Source organism: Sus scrofa, chromosome 12 (assembly GCF_054392235.1).
Source record: "Sus scrofa isolate SSC_HxYL_T2T_F1_AM1 chromosome 12, Sscrofa_HxYL_maternal_Yorkshire_Landrace_v2.0, whole genome shotgun sequence".
In the NCBI taxonomy this organism is placed as follows: domain Eukaryota; kingdom Metazoa; phylum Chordata; class Mammalia; order Artiodactyla; family Suidae; genus Sus; species Sus scrofa.
The window spans coordinates 6,252,778-6,268,498 of record NC_139394.1 but is presented as its reverse complement, the minus strand read 5'-3'; the positions used below and the strand labels follow the sequence as shown (position 1 = coordinate 6,268,498).

The 15,721-nt window shown below is 53.5% G+C and overlaps 1 protein-coding gene across 3 annotated transcripts; it reads left to right on the top strand.

Moving 5' to 3' along the window:
* Window positions 1-9: 9 nt before the first annotated feature.
* LOC110255970 (E3 ubiquitin-protein ligase TRIM65-like) lies at window positions 10-11,711 on the top strand. Of its 3 annotated transcripts, XM_021066665.2 has the most exons (9): window positions 10-83; window positions 1,513-1,594; window positions 6,531-6,580; window positions 6,874-7,541; window positions 8,870-8,965; window positions 9,171-9,404; window positions 9,636-9,798; window positions 10,023-10,085; window positions 11,123-11,711. In XM_021066665.2, the coding sequence occupies exons 1-9, from the start codon at window positions 59-61 to the stop codon at window positions 11,683-11,685; spliced, it is 1,944 nt and encodes a 647-aa protein (XP_020922324.2). In that variant the 5' UTR covers window positions 10-58; the 3' UTR covers window positions 11,686-11,711. The 3 variants fall into 3 exon arrangements, with proteins under 3 accessions (XP_020922324.2, XP_084839811.1, XP_084839810.1); XM_084983685.1 differs by lacking the exons at window positions 10-83; window positions 1,513-1,594 and adding an exon at window positions 6,304-6,385; XM_084983684.1 differs by lacking the exons at window positions 10-83; window positions 1,513-1,594 and adding an exon at window positions 6,320-6,385 and having other exon boundaries at window positions 9,933-10,085.
* Window positions 11,712-15,721: the final 4,010 nt, after the last annotated feature.

Sequence of the window (15,721 nt, the reverse complement as noted above, 5' to 3'; positions counted from 1 at the left end):
TTTGGTGTATGTTTTCCACGACTGCAGTCTCCTTGGTGTCTCCTGGCCCTTACTGTCGATGATTCTCAAGCTGTTCTCAGCAGGTGAGTGTCACTGCACCCCTTCCAGCAGGGCGTCTTACACAGTCCTCCTCTCTCCTGCTGCTAACACTGCCTGAGGGGGTGCAGGGCCCTCTTCCTCCTGGCTTTCACTTCACCGAATCTGAAAGGACCCAGAGAGTGCCGAGAACCAGAAGGTGGGGACAGATGGGCCTCCCACTGCAGAGCCCAGAGCCCGAAAGGGATGGGAGGAGTTTGAGATGGTTTTTAAGGGAAAAAAGTCTTCTGGGAGGAAATGTTCTCTGCAAGGAAGAGGATGAGTAGGAAATGTGATGATCAAGTAACCAATGACTTCGGTATGGATCACTGAGGCACCAGACAGGTATAGGACCCACAGAAGGCGTTAGGTCATCCCTGCTGCAGGTGCTTCCAGCTGGGGAGCTGGCTGTACCCCCAAAGGTGGCGAGCAAGGTATGTGGCTCCAAAGGGAGAGCACAGCACTTGTGAACAGGCAGTGTAGAAAGGAGCGGGCCCAGGGGACACAAGTGTCACAGATGTGGTCCTAGGACATAGTTCTTGCTACCAAGACTGGGGAGCAAAGGGAAGAGGTTGGCGTCACTAAAGGTGGAGGGGTTCCCTTCATGGCTCAGCAGAAACGATTCTGACTAGTTTCCATGAGGACACGGGTTCGATCCCTGGCCTTGCTCAGTGGATTAAGGATGCAGTGTTACCATGAGCTGTGGTGTGGGTTGCAGATGCGGCTGAGATCCCATGTCACTGTGGCTGTGGCGTAGGCCGATGGCTACAGCTCCATTTAGACTCCTAGCCTGGGAACCATCATATGCTGTGGGCTCGGCCCTAAAAAGACAAAAAAAAAAAAAAAAAAAAAAGGTGGAAGCTCAGAGGAGGGTCCCTGTGCAGAGAGGCTGCCGTCTCAGGGTGCAGTGAGGCTGGTTCTGGAAGTGTGGAAAGCTGCAAATGAACCACACCGCTGGAACCAGCTACTGCTGCCAGCTATACTGCTGAGGTTTCTCTGATCACAGGAAGGGGCAGGTCTCCTTTTTCCCTCTGGCCTTGCGGTTTCCCTCTCGTGTTCCCTACAACAGCTTCCAAGCCCCAGCAGCACGGGGCAGTCTGGCTGGGGTGGGGCTGAGAGGTTATAGCAATAACCAGCTCCGCCACCTCCATGGCTGCTCAGCATCCATAAATACGCTTCTGTATAGGAACTTCATACAATGACGAGAAGAATTTCGTCTCCATGTAGCAAGATGCAACTACTCTACACAAAGATGTTCTTACCCTCGTTCCAGCATAAGACACTGGGCAGACAGTCATTGTCCCAGGTCTGAGAGACGGTCACACCTGTTTCTCAGCCATGCTAGTTACTCTTCAGCTTGGCGTGGTGGGGGGACATCCAGTTCGTGATGGGCAGCTCAGGCCACATGGTCACGGTCGCTTGGTTCCCCTCCAATAGGGAGCAGGCATGTTTCTCAAAAGGAGAAGAGTTACCTGGAAAAGGAGTCCTGGATCTATTCCAAAGCCCTGCAGTCTACATGGTAAGTCTCCCACTGGGGCTTGCTGGAGGCTCCAGTCGGCATCATTTGCAGGAGAGCATTTGAGTGTCTCTGAGTTTGCTCTGTCATAAAGCCCAGGGGGCAGCCCAGAGCTAAAGTTTTAATAAGAATCATATCACACAGAAGGATTTTTCCATTGGTTAATTTGCCCTTGACTGAACTTTTACTCTCTTAAGCCAGTTTAATTCCTTGGTCGGTTTTCTATCCAATGCAATTAAATTGTTAGCCAAGTTTTCCATTTTTTAACTTAAAAACATTTTCATTAAGGAGTTTCCATTGTGGCTCAGCAGAAACAAACCTGATTAGCATCCATGAGGATGTGTGTTCCATCCCTGGCCTCATCAGTGGGTTAAGGATCTAGCGTTGCCACAAGCTGTGGTGTAGGTCGCAGATGGGGCTTGGATCCCGCGTTGCTGTGGCTGTGGTGTAGGCCGGCAGCTATAGCTCTGATTCAACCCCTCACCTGGGAACTTCCGTATGCTGCAGGTGTCCTAAAAAAAAAAAAAAAAAAAATTCACTAAGATCATTGTTTTCTATGAGATTTTGTGGCAGAAATTTAATTCAGTTTAACCAGTTCCAGCTTTTGCCCTTGTGAGCTTGCTTTTGTGGTTATTACCTCCTCCGTGTTTATTTTTCCTGAGTCAAATTTGGCAGCTCAAAATCTAGGTCTCACCAAAAAAAAGTGGTTTATCTTGGTGGCACAGTGGGTTAAGGATCTGATGTCACTGCTGGGGCTCAGATCACAGCTGTGGCACGGGTTCAACCCCTGCCCCGAAACCTGCATGCTGCTGGCTCGGCCAGAAAGAAACCTAGGTTTCATATCTAAATTTGAGTGTCTTTAACAGATGTCAGTTTTCTGTTAATTATTTCTAACAAAACACTCACAAAATGGATAGAAGACTAATAGTTTGTATTTCTTAGCTTTCTTGTAAGGAAATTGTGAGCAGATGCCCTTGGCTGTTCTTCGATTGCTTTATGTCTGAGTTTGAGCGATCGCTTCTCACATTTCATTCTGACAACCTTTGCACATGCACCAGCTACACAGTTGGCAAATCAAAGAGCAAAACCTCCTCAAAATATGTCCTGCTTTGTGCAGTTAGTATGGATAGCCAATAAGCACATATTTGGTTGGGGGGGAAGGATTTGGAAGGCTCCCCTGAGTTCTTGAACTAAACCCTGAAGCTGGAGAAGAATGTGGTTGGCAGGTGCAGAAAGGATGGTTAGCCTCACTTCTCTCAGGGCTTGAGCAAAAGTCCACTTATTTTCTGCCATGTGCTGCACAGCCACGTGTGCCTGGATGTGTGCCAAGCACTGACAACCAAAGCTGAGTCACAGAGTGGGAAGGGGAATGCTGGAGGCAGGGGCGGGGGGACAGCCAAGCATACTAGTGGCCAGGGGAGAGTCATCAGAACCTGGGCCGAGATGGAGCGGAAATGTTAAGCCAGAATCAAGACTCTTTGAGATACTTCAAGGCAGCCACGTGTCAAAGAAACCACAAATCCTAAGCAGGATAAATAAAAACACACATAGAAATAACAAAATGGATGAATGCAAATATGGAGAAAGTCTTAAAAGTCACCAGATGGAGAGGAAAAATTCACTTTCAAAGGAACAGCATCAAGACTGACAGCTTCTCAGCAAAGATACGTAAACCAGAAGACAGTGGAATTCAATCTCCAAAGTGCTGAAAAGAAAATAGCTGCCAACCTAGAATTCTATACTCAGTGAAAATATCCCTCAAGAATGAAAAGGAGTTCCAGTCGTGGCTCAGCAGAAATGAACCCAACTGGTATCCATGAGGATGCGAGTTCAATCCCTGGCCTTGCCCAGTGGGTTAAGGATCCGGTGTCGCTGTGAGCCGTGGTGCAGGTCGCAGACACGGCTTGGATCTCACGTAGCTGTAGCTGTGGCGTAGGCCAGCAGCTGTAGCTCTGGTTCGACTCCTAGCCTGGGCACCTCCATATGCCATACCTGTGGCCCTAAAAAGACAAAAAACAGTGAAGAATAGCAATGATATAAAAACATCTTTGACAAGTAAAACTTGAGAATATTTGTCACCAGCAGAAGGTGTGCTAAGGGAAATGCTAAAAGGCATTCCTTAGGAAGAAGAAAATGACCCCAAAAGCTAGAGACATAGGAAGAAATGCTTAAATGGTCAATATTTACATATATCATGAGGGTTGTAATTTATGTAAATATTGACCATTTAAATATTATTAGCACCTTATAGTTTTGAGTATATAAAGAGAATAGATATGCCCCAAAATAGTAAATGTTGGGATGAGATGAATGAAGCTGAGGTATTTTAAGGGTTTCCATCATCTAAGAGTAAAATAACACTTTCTATTAGAATTGATAAGCCATGGACGCAGGTTATAATTCTTCACGTAAAAAAAAAAAAAAAAAAAAAAAAAGAGTTCCCATCGTGGCGCAGTGGTTAACAAATCCGACTAGGCACCATGAGGTTGCGGGTTCGATCCCTGGCCTTGCTCAGTGGGTTTAGGATCTGGCGTTGCCATGAGCTGTGGTGTAGATCACAGACGCAGCTCAGATCCCACGTTGCTGTGGCTCTGGTGTAGGCCGGTAGCTACAACTCCGATTAGACCCCTAGCCTGGGAACCTCCATATGCCGCAGGCTTGGCCCTAGAAAGACAAAAAAAGTCAATAATGATAAAACTACAAGTCACAAAGAAAACATAAATTTGTGTGCATCTAATGCTCTAGCCTCAAAGTTGATAGAACTAAAAGGAGAAATAGGCAAATCCAGAGTAATACTAGGAATTTTGTCACATTTCTCAGTAACTGTTAAAAGAGAGCCCCCCTCCCCCCACAAAAAAATGTGTTCGATCCCTGGCCTTACTCAGTGGGTTAAGGATCCAGCGTTGCCATGAGCTGTGGTATAGGTTGCAGATGCAGCTCAGATCTGGCGTGGCTGTGGCTGTGGTGAAGGCCAGCAGCTAGAGCTCCAATTTGACCCCTAGCCTGGGAGCCTCCATATGCCCCAGGTGCAGCCCTATACAGACAAAGAAAAATTCTCAGCAAGCCATGAAGAATCTACAGAATCTGACGTAGGCATCTACAAAAAACATACAGCAAACATCATACAAAATGGAGAAATGCTGAAAATGTTTCCTCTGAGGTGGGGAAATGAGAAAAGAATGCCTTCTATTTACCATTGCTATCCAATAAGTAGGCCAAGGTAACTTTTTGGAGCAAAAGAGAGAAATTGCAAACTTTTGAGGGCATGTACCCTGTTGGGTAGGGAGGAACGGGAACCCAACACTGACAAGCTCTCACAGTGATAAGAGTCTCTCCTCAGGAGTTCCCGTCATTGCGCAGGGGTAACGAACCCGACTAGTACCCATGAGGATGTGCGATTGATCCCTGGCCTCGCTCAGTGGGTTAAGGATCTGTTGCCATGAGCTGTGGTAGGTCGAAGACATTGTTCGGATCTGGCGTTGCTGTGGCTGTGAGGTAGGCCGGCAGCTGCAGCTCCAATTCAACCCCTAGCCTGGGAACTTCCATATGCCGCAGGTGCAGCCCTAAGAAGACCCCCCCAAAAAAAAGCTTTTCTTCAGCCTCATTCATCCCTTTTTTCCTTCTGAGGATCAAAACCAGAGTGGAAAGCAGCAATCCTTAGGATCACCCAACATATAATGTTTAAATCACTGAACTTTTTAATTTTTTATTTATTTTTTGTCTTTTTAGGGTCACACCCATAGCATATGGAGGTTCCCAGGCTAGGGGTCCAATCAGAACTGTAGCTTCCAGCCTACACCACAGCCACAGCAACGCCAGATTGGAGCCACGTCTGCAACCTACACCATAGCTCATGGCAACGCGGTTCCATAACCCACTGAGTGAGGCCAGGGATCACACCTGTGTCCTCATGGATGCGGGTCAGATTCGCTTCCACTGAGCCATGATGGGAACTCCCTCAACTTTTTATGATGGGAACTCCCTCAACTTTTTATCTTTTTGGCCACACCTGCAGCATGCAGAAGTTCCCAAGCCAGGGATCAAACCTGAGCCACAGCAGTGACAATGCCAGATCCTCAACCACTAGGTCACCAGGGAACTCCCTGGCTCACACAACTTTAGACCAAGAAAGTCTTGAAATATCATCTTCTTCAGCAACCCTGTTGATTCTCAGGAGAAGAACCATGGTCCTGATAGATTAAACACGTTGCCCAAGGAGTTCCCATGCAGCTCAGTGGGCTAAGAGCCTGACAGTTTCTGCGAGGATGCAGGTTCGATCTGTGGCCTCTCTCAGTGGGTTAAGGATCTGGCATTGCTGCAAGCTGCAGTGTAGCCCACAGATGCAGCTCAGATCTGGCGTTGCTGGGGCTGTGGTATAGGCTGGCAGCTGCAGCTCTAATTCAAACCCCAGCCTGAGAACTTCCCTATGCTGCAGGTGTAGCCCTAAGAAGAGTAAAACAAAACAAAAGAGCTGCCCGAGATCCCACTGCTGCTTGGTTGCCATTTTCCCTCTCTGGTTGGTAATTTGAGCCCCCCAGGTCCATTGCTGGGGACCCTGGGTTCAGCAGCAACCCCGCCTCCTGGGATGAAGGCTCTGGAGCCAAGAATCACCTGGCAGGGCAGAACACATCAGCACTGCCAGGGGCACAGCTTTTGCCCCGCTGACCTCACAAGCAGATTGCTGGGGCTCCTCACGCCTGAACTGTGACATCAGGGAGCAGCACACTTGCAGGCAGTCTGGAAGAGGGGGGCCAACTTGATAGGGAGACCGCAAAACAGCAGCCAAAGGGAAAGGTGAGAAGGCAGTAGTCAGACCTCCAGAGAGGTGAAGGGCTGGGTGGGGACGCGCTGGGCCACTGGCGGTCCTCCTGGCGGCAGCTCGAGAGGTGGGTGAGGCCCCGGAGCCCGAGCTCTTAAGGTTCTTTCCCTCCCTCCACAGGGCAGCCAAGCCTCCGGTCTCCGGTCTCCTTGACATGCAGAGGGTTTCACGTAAGTAGTGGTGCTGTGACCTTCTTCCCAAGGGCCACGGAAGCTGCCCTTTCCCTTGTCACGATGTGACTTCTTCCAGCCCATCTGCCTTCTTGTCCAGGATTTGTTCCAGGAATTGAGGCTGGGACAAGGAGAACACGAGCCCCAGAGTACGCCCACATGTGGATTGACCGATGTCACAGCCCCTGTACCACAAGGACAGACAGCTGCTTCCAAGAGAAGGACTGCTGTCCCCCTCTAAGGCCCCTCCGCTCCAGCCTTGGCTTCAACATGGCTCTGCTCTGTCTTCACAGGGCCAGTCCAGGACCACATCCCAGCCCCACAGCCCTCTCCCCAGCCCTCAAGACGTCCCCAAGGCCAGTTCCTGATGAATCACAACCACCTCCAAATGTTTGAGGATCAAGTCCTCTGTCCCATTTGCCTGGAGGTGTTCCGCCACCCAGTCACCACCGCCTGCGGACACAACTTCTGCATGACCTGCCTCCAAGGCTTCTGGGACCACCAGGCCACCCTGGGCGAGGCGCTCTACTGCCCGCAGTGCCGGGAGAGCATCCCCTCCAGGCCCCGCCTCTGCAAGAACGTCACCCTAGAGGAGATGGTGGCCTGCCTCACCCAGGCCAAGGGCCAGGCCTTGGGGTCCTCGCCGAACCTGGCGGGGCCCAGGGACGTGCCCTGTGACTTCTGCTCCCCCCAGAAGCTCAAGTCCGTCAAGTCGTGCCTGCAGTGCATGGCCTCCCTGTGCGAGAAGCACCTGCGCAGCCACTTTGAGGACCAGGTGTTCCAGGGCCACCAGCTGCTGGAGCCCGTGTGGGATCTCAAGAGCCGGCTGTGCCGCAAGCACCGCAAGCTGCGGCGGCTGTACTGCCGCACGGAAGGCAGCTGCGTGTGCGGGGCCTGCCTGCTGGAGGAGCACAAGAACCACGACACCATCCCCCTGGAGGAGGAGCGCGCGCGCAAGGAGGCGAGGCCCGAGCTGGCGGGGAGGGACGGGGGCGCGGGGAAAGGGAAGGTCTTTCCGAAGAAGCCCTGGGCATCTTCCCTTGGGGGAAGGTTATGCAGCCATTAAAGTGGTCACGAGGCTCCTGCCCTGACCGGAAAAAAAAAAGTGCTGGCCAGTTGACTGAATAAGGAGCCAAGATCATTGGTCCTGAGTCCTGTTTAATTTTTTTTTTTTTTTTTTTTGGGCACAGAAAAAGGAAAGGCTGAAAGAGAACATAACAAAATACAAATGTGTCATGTTAGGTTGGGGAAATCCCTTTTTACTATTTTCAAATTTTGTTTACTATATTTCTATTGCTTTCTAGAATGGAACACCTATATTCCAGACATTCTATTGTGTATATTCTAGAACCGTGTTATTCCAACCTAACCACCTGTTGATGGTCCCTGGCAAGAAAGGAGCTCGTGGCCAAATGTTAGCCGGCTCATCACACTGCTTCCGTTCAGCTGATACTTTTTTATGGCAAGACTTTCTGTACAAAACAGCAGTGTGTGAATTTACAATCTGGCACTTGTTTTGTTGTGGGTCAGCAGCAGTTTGTAGACAGGCACTTGGAACAGCACTGTCCTATAGAGCAGAATAATACACGAAGATGCCTAAGGAGTTCCTATTGTGCCTCAGCAGGTTAAGAACCCAACATAGTGTCTGTCAGAACGTGGGTTCAATCCTCAGCCTTGCTCAGTGGGTTAGGGATCCGACATTGCCGCAAGCTGTGGCTGAACTCCCTCCACAGCCACTTCTTGTGTCTGAAACCCTATGGTCATCACCGTCAGGAGCAGAAAACCTGATTCCTAAGAATGGGGAGAGAGGAGTTCCCGTCGTGGTGCACCGGAAACCAGTCTGACTAGTATCCATGAGGATGCAGGTTCAATCCCTGGCTTTGCTCCGTGGGTTAAGGACTCGGCATTGCCGAGAGCTGAGGTGTAGGTCACAGATGCATCTCAGATCCAGCATTGCTGTGGCTGTGGTGTAGGCCAGGAGCTGCAGCTCCAATTTGACTCCTAGCCTGGGAACTTACATATGCCATGGGTACAGCCCTAAAAAGCAAAAAATTTTAAAAAATGGGGCGTCTCTCAGGGAGTGAGAGACCAAGAGCAGAGGGGTGGCCCTGGGCCACCCGCCCTCCAGCTCTGCTCATCCTCATCCCCATCCCAGTGTCGTAAGGATATAAGAGGTGTGTCGGGGTGTCTCTTGTGGGCTTTGACAAGGGGCTGGTGCAGAAGGCCTTCTCCTAGGGCACCTCTCTGAATCAGGGGCCCTTGCCTCCTCCACCCCACCTCTCATCCTAGGTCGAGGTTCGGAAGGTCCAGGCCAACGTGGAAAACCAGATGCTGATTGTCACCTCCGACAGCCAGAAGCACCGGGGGCAGATGGCCTTCCTCTCGGTAAGGTTGAACCCACCCCCATCCCAGGCCCAGGCTTCCCCAGCACCCTGCATCAGGCCCAGGGGACCTCTCAGCGCTTGGAGTGGATGGTGCCGGGCCAGGCAGACAGAGACGGGATGCTAGGTCTGCTCCCAGCCATGACAATGGGATATGAGAGTGGGGCTCAAAGATGTCTCTCAACACACCCTCCCCACCCCACCCCCAGAAATTGACCCAGACAACTCGGGATGAGGTCAACACCTGCTTCTCGGAGATCATTCAAGAGATCAAACAGCTGCAGATGAAGGTCTTGGATTTCGTGGAGAAAGAGGAGGCCGCTGCCCTGGGGAAGCTGGGCAGCTCCATCCAGCAGAGCCACAACCGGCTCCTGAAACTGGAGGGGGACAGCATCTGGCTCCGCACCCTGCTCAGCAGCCGGAGCGACCAGCAGTTTCTGCAGGCCAGGCCCCGCCCCACCTCGCCCCCACCGCGGCCCCAGGCCCGTCACAACCTGCACCAGGCCACAGTGGCTGTGCCTTTGGCATCCCTAAGCTAAGATGTACAAAAACCAAAACAAACCAGGAGGAGGGGAGAGAGATGTCCACGGTTGACAACAGGACCACTAAGCACAGGCAGGGGCCTGCATCGTCTGCTGGGCCCCGGCTAACAAGCCCGTTCTCCCTGCGTGCAGGACTTCTCCAGGCTGAAGCACTTCCCAGCCTGCTTGGAGCCCCTGATGGGCACCAGCTGTGAGGAGAAGCAGAGCTTCCTCCAGCTCCCAGAGACCTTGGCTGAGCTCCGGACCCGGCTGATGGACGTGGGTCTCAGCTTCATCAACCAGATCCTCCTGAAGGGTTCGTTAGTACCTGGTTGCCTGGGGCTACCAGAGACTCACCTGCATTCTGGGGGTGGGACTGCCCTGCAGGGCAGCGGTTGGGATTCCCAGCACTGGTAGAGAGCCCTGCCTGTCTGCGTGCACCTTCCCCAGGTGACCCAGCCTCCTGGAAGCCCAGGCCTCTCTCTGGAAGGATGCTGGGCTGTGAACGTGTCCTCAGCAAAGCTCCTCCATCTTCCCCAGGCATTAAGATGAACGCCTATGAGGTGCTGCCCCCAGCTGTGGACCGGAAAACACTTCTCCAGTGTGAGTGCTCAGTACTGGGGTCCAGCCCCGGGGTGGGAAGGAAAGGAACAGGGCCCTGGGGTGCCTGTCCCCCCAGTCCCACCTCCGTTCATGCCTGAGCTAGAGATGGCCTGTGACTCCAAGGCCCTGAGAGGAAGGGGAGAAGGCCGTCCTGTCCCATCCTCACGAGTGGGCAAGGCCTCACCTGCTACCCAGAGGCTGACTCTGCAGCCCTTCCTGGCCCTGATGTGGCACAACCTTTGCCCTCACCTGGGTGCCTGCCAACCTCCCCTGGACTTTAGCCAAGTCCGCGTGGGTGGCCCTGTTCGTTTCCCGTTTCCTTGGATGTCCCTGCAGCTGCGCTCCTAGGCTGGGCCAGGGCCAAGTGATTCACTGAGAAATCACTGGTTATTTCTCCGAGATCTCCAGGGTCGGTGGTATTGCCTTTGATGAACCTTTCTGAGTAACCTCCTCCAGGAGCCCTTGCCTCTCCCTCAGTCCCACTCAATCCCGTGTCCTGAACAAAAAAGGGAGATTATATTACGGGTGGGGGTGGGGTGGGGGTGGGGCGTGGTTCTCAGCTTCTCTAGAAAGGCGGATCTTTGGACAGCACCCAGCTCATGATTCCTCCAGACTATGCCAGCACCCCCAGGGCCAGAGTTGGAAACACAAAGAGAGGGGATAGAGGGCCCCCCCCAGGAGCCGGGGATGGAAGCACTTGGTGACTTCACACCAAAGCCATGTGCGGAGCTCCCGTTGTGGCTCAGCGGTAACAAACCTGACCTAGCAGGTTAAGAATCTGGCATTGCCTTAAGCTGTGGTGTAGGTCACAGACGTGGCTTGGATCCGTTGTTGCTGTGGTATAGGCTGGCAGCTGTGGCTCAGATTCAACCCCTAGCCTGGGACCTTCCATCTGCTGGTGGGTGAGGTCCTGAAAAAAAAAAAGACAAAAAATATTTTTAATTAAAAAAAAAAGGCCGTGTGGCTTCACAGGCCTCCAGATCTCTGTCCCCTGGAGCCCGATGACCCTGGCTCCCTTTCCCATGCCCCCGCCCCAGGTTACTGCAACCTGAGCTTCGACCCCACCACAGCCAGCGAGGAGCTCTTCCTGTTCAAGGAGACCCACTCGGTGCTGAACCTGGGCATCCTCCTGGAGCCCTTCGCGGCGGGCGGCCCCTTCCCGGGCTTCAAGCAGTGGCCGCAGGTGCTGTGCTCGCGCGGCCTGGCCGCGGGCCGCCACTACTGGGAGGCGGAGGTGTCCAACTCCTGGGTGTGCCTGGGCGTCACCTACCGCCGCAGCCCCCCGCTCAGCGGCCGCCCGCGCCGCAACATCGTCTACCTGCTGGGCCGCAACCCCTACTCGTGGTGCCTGGAGTGGGACTCGCTCAAGTTCTCCGTGTGGCACAACAACACGCAGACGGTGCTGCACGGCGGCTACCACCGCACGCTCGGCGTGGCGCTCGACTGCGGCGCCGGCTGCCTGTCCTTCTACGGCGTGGCCGTGGCAGGCGGCGTGAGCCTCATCTACCGCTTCCTCGCCGCCTTCCTGGAGCCGCTCTACCCCGCGGTCATGGTCAGCAGCGGCGCCTCGGTCACGCTCAAGCAGCACCCGGAGTCGTAGACGGCGGCAAATAAAGCTGGATTCGAGCGCTGCCTGGGCCCGTGGGGAGGCGCGCGCCGGGGAGCGGGGCCCGCGGGGGTTGAGGGGTGGGCGGCAAAGCGGCCTCCCACCCGCTGCCGGCACTTCACCTCCCGCGGCGCCGTCCCGGGGGTCCCGGGAGGTCCTGGGAGGCCCCAGAAAACAGACCCACCTCTCTGTTCCCACTGTCACCGGAGAAGGCTCTGAAGGAGGCTAGAGATCCCTCAGGGCTGGGACCGCCCTGTGGCCTCCAGAGCGGGGATTCCTGCCCAGGGTCACGGCCGCCCCTGCCCCATCTCTGATGGGATTTGGGAACTCAGCACCAGGGGCCTGGCTCCCCTAGAACGGTCAGGGCTTGGACCATGGGGCTTCTCTCTGGCTCCTCCCTCGCAGGGGACCAGACCGAGGGTTGGCACCTGACCCACTGGGGTAGAGGTGTTCCCTCTGGGTTAGTGGCTTAATTGGGGGCTGGGAAGTTAAACCAGGGAGCCTGTGACTATGTCAGACCCCCTCCCACAAAGCTGAGGGCTTCGATCCAGGCCCGTCGGGTGCTGCTGCCCCTGCTGTCCAGCGGTTTCTCCGCAGCTGGGGTTTTACAGTCAGGAGCAGATATGGAAGTAAGGCTGCGGGGGCTTAACCACTCTGCACCCTCCCCGGGGTTCATGAAAACTGCCTTCCCATCCCCAGCCATAAGCCCAGGCCCCTACCATGCACATCCAGGCCTCTGCCATCTGACCTGCCCAGTGGGGTGTGGAGGAGTGTGCAGGAGAGGCCCTGGCTGGGCCCCTTGTCCTGTGACCCTGGCAGGAGCAATGACTGGGGACCTGGCCCCTCTGGGGAAGCGACCTGGGCATTTCTAGCCTCAACCGGCCACTTGTGGCTTCTCACGCAGGGGGCCCCCCGTCAGGTTAATGATTGGCTCCAAAGGGGAAATGATAGGGGGGGCGGGGCGGGAACCCCTGAGGCAACGCAGTCCAGAACCGGGGTGTGCCTGAATTCCATCCCCGCCTGGCTTGCTCTCGGAGCAATTAGTGACCCTAGCTTCTCATTCAGAGGCAGAGGCGAGACGGGTGCAGGGTGTGCCCTGCTGGCCTCGAAAGGGCAGGGTGCCCTTTGGTGCCTGCTACACATGTTGACCAGTAGGCATGAAATCTAAACCTTTCCTCTACAGTTGAGAGAAAGCCTTAGCACCAAAATGCCTAATTCTTGCCTTCTCCCCCCACAACCCAAGTCTCTTCCTCCCAGCCAGGAGGCTGCAGGCTTCCCGACCTATGAGCTAAGGTGAAGGAACGTTGAGGTGTATATGTGACCGCAGGGGACAGCAGGCCAGCTGCATGGATCTCGGGCCTTCCCCCTCTGGCTCCAGAGGCCGCTTGGTTTTAGCGTGCTGTGTGATGCTGGAACATGGTACCTTCAGGCACACGTTGCTGGGAAATCCAGATCAGAGGTGTCGTCTTTGCTTTAACAGTTCTTTTATTTTCTTTTTTGTCTTTTCTAGGGCCGTGCGCTTGGCATATGAAGGTTCCAGGCTAAGGTCTAATCGGAGCTGTGGCTGCCAGCCTCCGCCAGAGTTACAGCAATGCTAGCTGTGTCTGCGACCTACACCACAGCTCATGGCAATGCCAGATCCTTAACCCACTGAGTGGGGCCAGGGATCAAACCTGCATCCTCATGGATCCTAGTGGGGTTCATTAACTGCTGAGCCACGAAGGCAACCCCTATTTTATTTTTCTAAAATTTATTGGTGTATAGTTGATTTACAAAGTTGTGTCAGGCAGTCTGCTATTTAAATCACTATGACACACCACCTCTCCTATAACATGTTCATTATAGAAAATTTACACAATAAAGGAACATAGAAGAAAATAAAATATTCCTGCCATAATCCTACCACCTCCCTCCAGAGATAACCTCTCCTGGAGAATTTCCTTGCAGTCTTCTTTTCTGGTTCAGATAAAGCTATGGGTCAGCTGAAGATCTAGATAGCTAGAAGACAGTTACAGCTCATATCATGTAAATCAACTAATGGAAAAAATAAAAATCATAAAATAAAAAAATGTTTTTAAATTAAAAAAAACCCTCATATCATGCATTTTCCAAAGTGACTTTCAAAATGTAAAAACGACTTGTTCACTCACTGGCTGCATAATGTTACAGGACCTACAAATCGGTCCTATAGCTTTCTTTCGTCTTTTAACTCCTTTTCTGATTCCCCCTTAGAGGTGCTGGCAAGCGGCAGCCAAGCCAAAGCCACAGATGTTGCTTACTGGCTGTTACTGCCTCTTTGACCCAGACTCAGGAAGGGAGAAGAGTAACGTATGGAGCGCAGGAGGCGGCTGCCCCAGTGGTTTGCATCTGTCTCATCGTCCCATCTCACAGGTGAGGGGAGAGCGGGAGGCAGGACCAGAGGCAGGCAGCTTGGGAAGGAGTCTTAACCCTGCCTCCCCCGAGAGAGGGTTTGTTCAGGCTGGAGGTGGAAGGGAGAGAATGTTTGTGGGAGTCTCTGGCAGAGGCCCTGCCTGGCATGCAGTGGCTACCTGGTGGCTGTCAGGAGCATCTCGCCCCAGAGAGCTTATGCTCAACTCTGCACTCCTCCAGCGAGGAGGGCGCCTGGCGGTGACCTGGCCTGGGAGAGGTGGGCCATCTCCAGCCTCCCCTCCCAGCTGGCCCAACCCCAGCCCCGCCCCACTCCAGCTTCTTGCCACAAACACCCGTCTCCAGTACTTCTCATGGGCTTCATCACCAGCGCCCCCTCCATTCTGCCCTCCAAAGCGACTCAGTTCTGGCCTTTGCTCATGCCGACCCCTCTGCCAGGAGTCCATTCCTCCCTCTTCCCTCCTTTGCTCCTCCTCATTAAGTAAATATTATCTTCTCCTCCTCAGCTCAGGAGTTCCCTGGTGGCCTAGTGGATCTGGTGTTGTCACTGCTGTAGCACGGGTTCGATCCCTGGCCTGGGAACTTCTGTATGCAGCAGGTGAGGCCAAAAAAAGACTCAGCGAAGATGTGCTGTGTCCCAGGAAGCCACCTTTTTTTTTTTTTTCTTTTTTGGCTACCCCCATGATATACAGAAGTTCCTGGGCTAGGGCTCAAACAGAGCTGCAGCTGCCGGCCTATGCCACAGCCACAGCAACACCAGATCCTTAACCCACTGCGCCAGGCCGGGGATTGAACCAGCACCTCCACAGAGACAAGCAGGATCATTAATCCACTGGGCCACAGGGAGAACTCGCAGGAAGCCACTCTTAAACATTCCTCTCCCTAAGCCAGGTGGGGTTACCTCCTCTCCCCTTTCATAACAGCTTCTGTGTACCCCCTCCTGGCACCCACCTTGTTCCCGTGTGGATTCTTCACCAGACTGGCAGCAGGCTGGGTATTTCATTTCTGTCTCTGTTGCTGAACACGTGTCTGCCACATAGCAGGTGCTTAACAGACACTGAGCCAAGGACTGAAGGAGACCCTCCAAAGGCTGGAGGGCAGGAGGCTGCTCAGATCCTTGCCTGGGTCAGGACGGGCTGGGTGTGAGTGGTCCAGGAACAGCTGCTCACTTACTAACCTCTCTGTTTACTCCCTCCCCATGCTGGGTCCATATGCCCAACGCGTCCAGAGAGATGCAAAGTACCTGCCTACTCCCCCTCTCTTTCCATCTCAACCTCCCCTCAGGCCTGAAGAGTATTTGAGGCTGGGACCTTCTAGAAGATATGTAAGGGGAGAGACACATACTTCTCCAGCCTCTGTTTCCTGATTTATAAAAAGGTATAAGGAGTTCCCGTTGCGGCTCAGTGGTTAATGAACCCGACTAGGATCCATGCGGATACAGGTTCGATCCCTGGCCTCACTCAGTGGGTTAAGGATCCAACGTTGCCATGAGTTGTGGTGTAGGTCACGGACACAGTTCACATCTGGTGTTGTTGTGGCTGTGGTAGATACTGGCAGCTACGGCTCCAATTGGACCCCTAGCCTGGGAACCTCCATAGGCTGAGGGTGCCGCCCTAGAAAGAAAGAAAGGAAGAAAGAAAGA